Source organism: Gambusia affinis, linkage group LG03, assembly GCF_019740435.1.
Source record: "Gambusia affinis linkage group LG03, SWU_Gaff_1.0, whole genome shotgun sequence".
NCBI lineage: Eukaryota > Metazoa > Chordata > Actinopteri > Cyprinodontiformes > Poeciliidae > Gambusia > Gambusia affinis.
Window position 1 is genome coordinate 19,071,349 of NC_057870.1, and position 11,375 is coordinate 19,082,723.

The following is an 11,375-nucleotide window of genomic DNA, read 5'->3' on the forward strand; positions in this document are numbered from 1 at the left end:
AAGTTTTTTGGGTGCTTATGGAAAATGTAGTCATATACTTCATGAGCTAGTTTGTACTACTGACCTATTTTGATGTTTTGTGAATATGGAACCTTATTACACAAACAAAATAATAAAAAAATATCACATAAAAGAAGTTCTACAAGTAAATTATATGATATATATATAGTAAAGTGACAGTTCATTATTTAATAAAAATATGTAGTATATACTCAGTAAAATGTTATCCTTTTTTGAAAGATCTCACATGGTAAAGCCATATTCTACTGTCTAAAATTACAAAAAAAAAAAATCTAAATCAGTTTAATAAAAAAACTGTAATTTAAAATGCAGGTGAATGTACGTTTTATTACAATTGTTATGGAATTACAGCCCATTTACCAGTAAGAAGTAATAAAACTTCTTCAACTACATTAAACTTAGTCAAGTTCAAAGACAAGATGTTTGTGTTTTTTACCCTATATTTTATACTTATTGATAAACTATATTTAGCCATATAAAATTACTGCCTGTACAGTTTATAAAGCAAAACGTATACAAATTTTAGCAATAAAGCTTACAATTATGCTTCTTTTTTAATTTAAAGCAATATTATACTGAATAACAATTCTCGGAATTATAACAATGGTCTTGTGAAAAATCTCTTTCTAGTATTGTTAATAACAGTCACATAACAATAAGGCACAGGCTGTGTACTGTACAATTATTTTAAAATAAAATAAATTATGAAAAGTTCTTGCACTACAGAAAATTTATGTTTTTTTTTGTTACACACATACACTATTATATGTGTAGTATGTATTCCAACATTACAGATTAGAATAATTAGAAACAAAATTTACCTATAAAACTATTTGTCAATAAAAAAGAAAAAAAAACTAAATATACATCTCTTTATAACTCAGTCAGATATAAAGAGATTAGCTTTTTTTGTTGTTAGCATTTATTCTTCAATGAAGAGAAGCAGTTTAGTTTTCATTTGACATTTATTTAAATTTGCACATTGACATGGTATTGCATGATGCAGCAAATCTGGTATTCAGTCTCAGACTTTGCACCTGAAAGTAATGTTTTACCACATTAATTGATCTTCTGTTAGTTGGTATATCTGTAATGAAATCATATCTTAGTGTACCGGTACTCACCTTGTTTTTAGCCAAAAAGTTAGTCAAAAAATTGAGGTTAATGAAGTAAATATTGGGAACATCTCATAGAGATACATCACATCTAACCCTTTTCACCTGTATCATTACTGAAACCAATTGGATTTCAAAACAATGAAAAATAAGGCATTTCAGAAAATTGCACTTAGTCTTTAAATATATCACGTTTAATGCACTGTTTTTGTTTTCACATTACTGATATCGAGCCTTTTTTAGGGTGTTCCTGTTAAATTGGTGCGTTTGAACCTGGCAATAATTCCAACAATGAGCATAGAGTTGATAACTAACAGTGTATTGTCTATATGACCCAAATGAAATTATTAGCAGTCTAACCATTATGTTGACTTTTAATTATTTACATTTCTTACCTTGTTAAATCTGATAAAAATTTCATTTCAAAACAAAAAAAGTATATAAACATAATAAACGTTCTGCAGCCTTCTCACAGAGACTAGATTTAGAAGAAAAAGAAAACATACTAAGTAAGAAATATCAAGTTTCAGCAGCTCAGTGAGGTCTTAGTACGATTACTTTGACATATACTACTGGAATGAAAAGCTTTGCTAATGCAGTCTGTGCAATTTAACCCCAGGCTGCATAATCATTGAATTTCCATAGTAAATCTTAACATTTTTGTCACAGAACCACACACAGTTTAGATGTGTGCCGCAAACTGCGATACACTTTTAGTCGCTCCTTTTTATTTGTTGCAGTTGGCCCGACTTTCTGTGTGACCGCTGGCGTCCTCTCAACCACCCGTTTCTTCTGAGTCCGGTGCAGCAAGATCCGATAGACCCCAGTGATGGAGCTTCTACAGTCTTTTCCCTGGTTGTTGAATATGTGCTCTGAAGTGATTCCTAGAGTCTCTAATGCAGCCTTTACCTCCAGCTCTTCCTCCAGCAGTTCAGCTGGTTTGCTCTCAGCAAGGTGAGATGGATCTAGCTTACAAGGCTCCATGGCACATGGGAATTCCACAGGGAGCAGCCACTCACAACCCATCATTTGCTCCACAGTATAGCGATCCGATGGGACTGGCTGGAGAATCCCCCTGATGAGCCTCTGGCATGCCTCAGGGATCAATGGGGGAATCACATAGGCTCCCTCCATGATGCATCTCTTCAGTTTGGCCACAGTGTCTGCCCTGAATGGCATGGTGCCGGTCACCATAAAAAACAGCATGACCCCCAAAGCCCAAATATCTACGTAAGCTCCTACATAATGCTCATCTCGGAAGAGTTCTGGAGCCGCATAAGGTGGAGAGCCGCAGAAAGTGTTGAGTGTCTCATCGCGGCGGCTCAGTGTGCTAAATCCAAAGTCCCCGACTTTGACACAAGAGCTGCTCGTGTAGAAGACATTTTCTGCCTTTAGGTCACGATGGATAATGTTATTTTCATGCTATCGGAGAAGAATAGAAATCACAGTCATAAGCGTAACATCTACTTAAACAAGATGAGTAACAAATAATGTCATGTGACACCAGCTCACATTAGATTAAACTGGATCTACAAAAGATCTTCTATCCTAAAATCAGTTTGTTAATTTCTTTAAAAAATTGACATGTAGATTTGATCTTTGAGTAGAGATTTAAAAAGGCGATGCCAGGTTATATCAACGACATTCCAGGGTGTGAAAAAAATTACTACGGTCAGAAAAATTAAACATATTCATATCCCTGGGATATTTAGATATACATGCATTTCTACCAAACCAAAAAGTTTGTCACAGGAATCTTCCAAAGCATAATAGGAAAAAAAACAAAACAAAAAAAACAAAAAAAAAAAACTGACTAATCTGCCTGGTTATGACAAATTTTAGACAAACTTGAATCTATTTGAAATATATAATATATAATAAATTCAAGTGGGACAAACTTCCAGAAAGGAAAGTTTATTTTATGTTTAAGTATTATTTTATCACATACTCAGACATGCGTACCGTTAATTCTGAGAGAGACACAGAGAATATCAATATTTTAGTGGTGCAGCTTTTGGGACTCTAAGTTACAGAATGTATTCACAGTACAATTTATTATAATTCTACTCAAATATATTCCATTAACATATGTGTGCAAGTACTAACCATGTGTTTAACAGCCGAGAGGATCTGAGCAAAGACAATCTTGCTGTTAGTGTCAGAAAGTTTTCCTTCTGTAGTAATCTTAGTGTAGAGCTCCCCTCCACCTGCATACTCCATCACCAAGTGTAGCCGTGACAACGTCTCCACCACCTAAAAAGGATACAGATGGAGGCATAATGATCAGAATGAAGAAGGCTGGTTTTAAAAAGGAAAAGGAATCTAAAGACAAACCTCATATAGGCGTATGATATTAGGATGGTGTAGTTTTTCCATGCTGGAGATTTCTCTTGAAAGCAACCTCTGAGTCTTCTGATCCAACTTAGTTTTGTCTAAGATCTTAATGGCCACTTTGTCTGGTTATACCAAAGAGAGAATTAATAATCAACCAGAGCTCAATCATATAACAGAAAGAAATCCAGTATTTTTTAAACTCTAATTTAAATTAACAACATATATAAAGATGAAATACCAGGTACACGCATAAAATTAAAAGAACAACAACAGACACTGACAATCTACTCATATTAAGAGTTTTAGATGCCCTTTAAAACATTTTTTATTTTATACATTCTCATTTATAGTGCCGTCTTAAAAATGAAATTTACTTTTACATATCATGGGAACTTCTTTTTGAAACGGCAGCAACTTGAGGTGTAAGCATAATAAATTTACAATCCAAAAAAGTAAGATTAAAGATCTAAAAACTTTACAAATATTTCATTTAAATACCCCAGCTGTTGGCTATGTGCCTTTAAATCATTAATAGAGATCCTTAAAACAACTCAAGTAACTGAATCCAGAAAAGTTCTCAAGCAGTAAAATGGTGTTGAGATATTTCTTTGTGCTCCAGCATGAATTATTAAGGCGGGTTTTAGGCTCAGTTTCAGACGCAATATAGCTGTCAATAGGAGCATTCAAAATGCAATCCAGCTCATAATGTTTTAGAATCAGAACTACAGTTTAAATGCAGAAATACTCTCATAACACAAAGAGGCATTGAGAAGCAAAATATACTAAAGCAACCACAGTCTGACAGAACTACACACTCATTTGTGGCCCCATATGTAGCATTTGATGAGGCATGCAGCAAATTTAGCTGTCGCTAAGGAAACTGGAGATCTCTAATCAATCCCTTAGGTCAAGTGCAGCAGAGAGTCACTCTGTTTGTGGATGAATCAGCCTCCTCACCAGGAAAAGAGCTGCTTTATAAATTATTATGTAATAAAAACCTCTTGCTCATTGATCACAACGATTCACTCCTGAAAGAACAGAAAGCTTCATTTAAAGTTTTCTATACACGTTTTCTTTATTTGTATCTGTCTTAGGTGTTGTCCTATGACATGACATTATTTGCACTAATTACCTTTTGTAAGAGCATGAATTCCTAGTTTGACATGGGAGAAATTTCCACACCCTATTTCCCCACGAATCTTGTAGAAGGCAATTCTTCTGCCCACTGTCAGCTCACGGACCACCCTGTGACCAGATTATGTAACACGAAATGTGACACTGATATTTTTTCCATAATTTAACAAACTCACACAAGAAAGGATTGCAGTCTAAGGCAAATCAATCAAACATGGAAAAAGTAGCTCAAGTCCAAAGAAATGTCAGACTGTAAAAAATAAGACTTTTTCTCTGAAATCTTACCTTTCATCCTGACACATATCCAGGTTCAGCCTTTCCAGAGGAGTTAGGCGACGAACAGTGGCTCCCTCATCATCTGTGTTGATGTCAGAGCTATCCTGCCGGCTCCAGCGGCTATACCTTTGTCCGCCAGAAACCACAGCTGTCCCTACAGTGGACCCTCCAACAGAGTCTCCGTTAGACTCCCTGGAATCTGCTCCTGACACTGAGCTGTTCCCAGTGGTGCCTGCTGTCCCAGTCCCAGCATCAGCTCCATCTGGGCTGCTCTCGGAGGGACAGACAGCAGTCATCCTGCGAGGGACGCTCAGGGAGGAGTGGGCTTAGGCCATAGCTAGGAGTAACGCAGAACAGGAGGCAGAATGGAAGAAATCATTTTGTACTTTATTTCCTTTTTCATTTCTTACTTTCCTAAACTTTGAGCACTCGAAAATATTCTTTAAGCTGAATTGAAGACATCTCTGACAGTTACCACTATACAGGTAAATCTTAATGAACTAGAGTAAAATTAAAAAGTAATTCTAACATTTCAGTGAATAAAGTGGAAGCCATGCATATTCAATGCACACAGAGTGAAAGAATAAAAAATAAAAGACTAGCAAAAATCATAAGACAGAAATGTCATGTTAGGGGCAAAACAATCACAGGAAAGATTAAAAACTAGACGGTTGTAATTGGAGTCCCCCAAAAGGAAGGTAAGCCATAAAAACACATTGCTCCTTATGCTGACTATTGCCAGAGACCAGAATCCAAGCATACTGTTGGAAAATTAAATAGAAGGGAAAATTGTGGTAGAAAAATAACCAGGATAAATAAAAAGCGAAGTGTTTGCAGGTGAACAAAGTTTGGATTGTGGCTGGAATCAGCACATCCAATACCCACCTCAGGATATGGGATTCGACTGTCACATTCCTTCTGTTAAGTCACTCCTAAACCAGAGTGAATTGTTTTACTTAATTGTACTTACTAAAGAAAAAAAAAATCCAAAGTCCATTTTTCAGACAAAAGTAAATTTTATATTTTATTTGAAAATCAAGATCAGGGTTTAGGGGAAGAGCGGAGAGGAACATAATCCAATCTGAATAAGGTCCAGTGTAAAGGTTTCACATTCTGTAATGATTTGGGGATTCGTGTCTTCTAGTGTTGGTCAATCGATTGTGCTTTAGCAAGTCCAAAGTCAAAAGCAGCCGGAAATCATCGGGCATTACATGCTACCTGCGCTGACAAGCTTTATAGAAACATTGATTTCATTTTCTTGTACTATTTGGAATCTATCCACACTGCCAAAAGTACCAATAAGAGGTTATACCTAATTGACCAGCACACTGTTCTGACCAAAACTGCTTGTATAATCCATTGAGTACTGTCATAAGGAAAATGATAGACACCATGACCAACATTGAAAAGTCACAGACTGATCACCTTCATACCAAGCTGCACTAATGTAGCATTTCATCAAATAGGACCCTGAACAAGAAGTAAGTACATATGCTGCACTGCAACTCTGGGTCAGAATTGATTTTACTGATATTCTGTAACGTAATTTTTTTTCTGAAAAATTACATTTTTGGTTGTAAACCATAATCATAGCATATACACACATTATAAATAAATTATTGTGTAAGGAATCCACATTATGTGTTAGCGCACAATAACAATAATAATACATGATTTTAAATTATTATATTCATTATTTTGCTGTAAAATAAGAAAAATCTTCCTAGATTCAAAAAACATTTGAATGTAATGATATATAATAGAAGGAAAATATAAGCAGGTACCCATTACATGGCTATTATCTGATACAAATATACTTTTACTAACTTCAACTAGGCCAATACGCAACAAACACAGAAAAAAATAGACTTACCTTCTGGTGCGTGATTCATTTTCAAGATAAATCCTTTCAGATTTGTCACTGCATCATTGTTGTATAGGCACTTCTATTAAAGAATAAATATTCACAGTTTCTTTCTCTATATCAGCTCAACACTTCAACACATATTTGCATCTAAGAGCCCATGTTTCATCCAAAATGTCCCAAATAAGCTGCACTTGAAGCTGGCCACAAAAGAATAATATGATCAGATTGTCACTGGATGCTTAAAGCTGTTATGCTATTGCATTTGGGGATTTCCTCTGTCAATCTTCCACTTTCCCTCGCTTATAGCTGTGTCCGAAGGTTCACCAAAGCATGTATTATCAGATTCATGCTCACTGCTGTCTCGGAGCCTGCTGTCTCCGTTAATGGAGCCTTTTGTGTCTGAGTATTAATAGGCCACGAGGTGAGGAGGAGGGAAGAGGAGAAGGACGCGAGAGGTTGAAAGAGTGAGGATGAACAGGTGATTGTGTCAGGGTGCAGCCGCAGGGTGACAGCCAGGACAACCTGTGAAAAGAACAAAGACAAACAGATGCACAAATTTGAATTGGTTTTTGAGCCTATTCAGCTGCTTAGTTTCTTTAGGAGGTTTCAAATTTGACACCTGCACTTTACAGCATAATTTAGAGGTTTATTTATAGGTTAGTACATATTTTATGAACTGTATATGACTTTTGCCCTCAAATTGTCTCATCTTGATAATGTAGCAGCAACATTACCATCTATGCTTTTGTTTGAAACGTTAATAAATCGCGAACACCACTAAACACAATTTTGCACCACTTGCACGAGAAGGCCAATACGCAGATCTTAAACAGTAGTACACTTGGTCTTTCTTCGCTAATTGGTAATTAGGAGCTCACTGATAGATTCAGGTTGCTATGCCAGCTGGGTGTAAGCAAATCAAGATTTGGTAACAGAAAGAAAACCTTCAAAACTACTGGCATGACTAAGCAAGATCATTTCAATTGCAGAGTGCTCTCTGTCAGCTTCTTCATTTGTGTCTGTGAATCAGTGTGGTGGTGTGGTTGAATAAGCGTGGAAGAAGGTGATAATTGTATGCTGTTCAGAAAACAAAGCTCTAACGATGCCCCATGAGGAAGAACAGAAAAAAAAACACATTAGAGATGAAAATGAACTTGGCTTATGTAAGACACATATTTTTTATTAAATTATATGCCAGGTTTGACAAGACACTGCACATATCAGTTACCTAAATTAAACATATATTATTAACGTACAAAACCAATATAGGACAAGCTAAATTTAGCTTTGATTAATCAATTGCTCAATATAATTTCATGGCAGTTTTAAATATACCAATACAATAACATGATATTTCAATAACTTTACGTCAATTACCATGTCCTGGTTGGTTTACAGCTGTGCCACTCTCCAACCATTTTCAGATGTTTAACTCAACAGTGCTGAAACAGAGTAAAGAGATCTATATACAAACAATCTGTGCACAATAATAAGTTTCATCAAAACTGTCAAACAAATTCATCACAAACAAGTCTTAAAACTTTGTATGACACAAACAGATCTACTTACAATTAACAATGTTTCTCTCATGACAGATTTAACTATCCTAAAGGTGCAACTGAAAATTGTTCTCTTTTGTTAAGCATTAAGCCTTACAGGCTTCAGACATCTTCCCACCACTGCAACATGCATATCTAAGAAATTATCTCCTAAACACATTAAAAGAACAATTAAAGAGTGGAAAAACCCCATTTTAGAGCATTATTTAAATAATGTAAAAACAAAACTAATGGCATGTATTTTAAAACCCTATAACTGACTTTTAGTAATATAGGCATAAAACTATGCCTGCAGAACATTTGATAATGGTTCTGCAGAATCTTCAATGTGTCCATCACTGCCATTTGTAAATATAATGGCCGAAAAATGCTGTACACGAATATGATGTCAGAAACTAGTGCACGAGTCGGCAAACAGTCCGTCATCATTAAACACAATCTGCTTTGCCAAGTATGAGGCCTTCCTTACTCACTGCACAATTATTGCTACAAGAGTCACTTAAGGTAAACATCAGGCTGTGCTGCTCACTTTCCTGCTGATTGTTCTGCTGCTATCAGCAGCCTCTTTATGGTTTCCAGCAAAACAGAACTCAAGTAGCTCATCCACAGCAGTTGTGGATTAATTATTGAGCTTCCCATCACCGACAAAACTCATGTTGTCTGTTTAACAGTACAAAGAGGAGGCAGAGAGGAGTGGTTTATCACTAGCTTTTTAAGTTGGTGATCAACATAAGTAGGAGAGCTCTTTCTGTAAAAATACAACCCTTTGCTTTCAATAATTTTAAGAACATTTGTCTGGTTGTGTTTGCATCCCAATTTCTATTTTTACCCAAAATAAAACGGTCATCATACATCTGCACCAGTTAGTGCAGAAATGACTCTTTTAGTTTGTTAGCTGTTCCACAAAAGAAAACAGAACATTGGGATTTGTTTTATACAAATGCCAGGGACTCAAAAATCTCCAAAGTAGGAGCTCCTTTTGGCATATCAGATCATCATCTTGTTTTTCTTTGCTCTGTGCAAAGAAAAACAAGATTCTTGGCCATTATGTGGCCTCTGAACAATTCTAGGTGTTCAGAGGCCACCTATAATCAAAATAACCGTGAAAATATGTTCACGGAAAGCTAAAGAAGCTCTGTAGGATATTTTGAAGCTACAGACTGAGATCAACTCTACTAGTCACATGGAAATGACATTACTGGCATGACTGACTGTAAACCTCTGTGTGGAGAACAGCATCCCCACCAGCCTAGTGAAATGTTTCCCCAAAAACAAACCATGGATCACCAGTAACCTAAAGGATCACCAGTAACCAAAAGCAAAACAAAACTGTCTTCATGGAGGGATTCAAAATAAATGGCATTTCAAATGGTTAATTGAAAACATTCTACTACTTGTAAGTCTAAGACAACTTGCAAGGTTTTTTAGATTATCAGAATTGAAACCCTTTCTGTTACCTTTTAGGAAAACTGCATAAATGTAGTCAGCTTACCTATAGCTTCTCACATCTCTCCACTTCCTATGGATTATTTTTTAAACATCTTACCGACACTGAAACTTGCGAATTTCCATAATAATACTATTTACACCAAATGTCTGTAGCTATTGTGGCGCTGTCACCAGTTTGTAAAAAATGTGATTTAAAAAAAAATAAAATTATTTCATACTGGCCTGTAAAAATTAGAAAGCATATGTTTTGAAACTTAATAAAGAAGTGAACCTTAAACGACAGATTTGCACAATTTGGGGAACTTTGAATCTCTGACTCTGGTCCTAATACTAATAATGTTTGGTTATACAAAACACGTACACAAACAAGATGAATGAACACCGTCGAGGGACATATATGTCTCTGAGGCCTTAATGAAGTTACCATGACACTATAAACAGGAAGCACAAAAACAAAATTATGCTGCAGAGCAGCCACTGCCAAGCTTGCATCTGCTGGTTCACATCAAAATTAAATTAATTTCTTCCAGCTTTAAAGAGCTGTCTGAGTTTTCATGTCATTCCCAATCAACACATCAAAGAGGTTTGCATCAAAGAAAAATCACATGAAGCAAAATGTTTTATGTACTCCGGTTAATTGATCATCAAAAGAATAAAATTAGGAAAAGATTTCCTGCAGGTGGACATAAAATGAACCACAAAAGGGGTAATTTTTGTTTTAATATTATGGAAAATTATTCAACGGCTTACAATGTAGATGAATGACTGAAATTTTCTTCTTAATTCGTCACATCTTCCGCCTATTTACTTCTGAAGAAAATACAACATTTTCTCCTTGTTTTGTTCCTCGGAAGATTTATTTTTGGAGCACCAAACAGCTCCGTCCATTGAGGCGTAACTGAATAAATTCTTCTGAAATGCAAATTTAACCTCATTTGTTTAAATCTAAAAATTGTCTCAGGCGAACACAGCAAACTAAACGCTTTGCAACAGGTGCCTTTGCACCAGTTTAGTCATTCTGAGTTATACTGCGCTTCAGTCTTTCAGCAATGGCAAGTTAAGGTACCTCAAGGTGTATCTTTTATTTATTTATTTTTTGTGAACCCAAGCTAAACGACATAAGATTTCCCATCAGAGACAACAATAAAGCGGCACATCTCACCTTGAATGGTTCATGTGTTTACATTAAACGCGTAAATTTTTCAGTGACAATAATATTCCCAAGGAAAGTCTCTTTCGAAGAAATACATCTTTAAGTGTGTCTATTAAATAACACACCCATCTCTGTTCAATCATAGTCAACAGTTAGCCAAAAATCCCCCACAGTAGGCCGTTTTCTGTGAGCCAAAACGCTTTCTATCATAACCCCATATTACAAATATATATATATAGCTGAGCCTACACATGGAAATTGATCTTACTTGGATGTGTACAGTATCTTCGTGAATCCGTGACAGCCATGTTTACCAACCTTGGTGCCAAATCCATCCTATCCCCACTGCCCGGTGACATTGGGCGCTCAGGCTTTCTGCAGCAACTGCTGCCCAGCTCGGTCTGTTGTCAAGGAAATCCACTTAAAGGACGGGCGGATGGACCAATCAGCGACAGCAACAGCGCTAC

General features: G+C 36.0%; 1 protein-coding gene across 4 annotated transcripts; it reads right to left on the reverse strand.

Moving 5' to 3' along the window:
* Positions 1-1,314: 1,314 nt before the first annotated feature.
* Positions 1,315-11,332, reverse strand: nim1ka (NIM1 serine/threonine protein kinase a). 4 transcript variants are annotated; one of them, XM_044110600.1, is made up of 8 exons: positions 11,227-11,332; positions 8,125-8,189; positions 6,754-7,269; positions 4,890-5,217; positions 4,603-4,715; positions 3,471-3,592; positions 3,243-3,389; positions 1,315-2,558 (listed from the first exon to the last, which is right to left on the reverse strand). In XM_044110600.1, the coding sequence occupies exons 4-8, from the start codon at positions 5,174-5,176 to the stop codon at positions 1,800-1,802; spliced, it is 1,428 nt and encodes a 475-aa protein (XP_043966535.1). In that variant the 5' UTR covers positions 5,177-5,217; positions 6,754-7,269; positions 8,125-8,189; positions 11,227-11,332; the 3' UTR covers positions 1,315-1,799. The 4 variants fall into 4 exon arrangements, with proteins under 4 accessions (XP_043966535.1, XP_043966536.1, XP_043966538.1 ...); XM_044110601.1 differs by having other exon boundaries at positions 11,177-11,290; XM_044110603.1 differs by lacking the exon at positions 8,125-8,189 and having other exon boundaries at positions 11,227-11,284.
* Between the last annotated feature and the right edge of the window lie 43 nt (positions 11,333-11,375).

Bases quoted from the DNA above. Each gene is read 5' to 3' on its own strand.
- nim1ka (XM_044110600.1), bottom strand. From the start codon at position 5,176: ATGACTGCTGTCTGTCCCTCCGAGAGCAGCCCAGATGGAGCTGATGCT. The intron at 4,716-4,889 runs GTAAGATTTCAG...ATCTGGTCACAG, and splicing joins GATATGTGTCAGGATGAAAG to GGTGGTCCGTGAGCTGACAG. The intron at 3,593-4,602 runs GTAATTAGTGCA...TGGTATAACCAG, and splicing joins AATTCATGCTCTTACAAAAG to ACAAAGTGGCCATTAAGATC.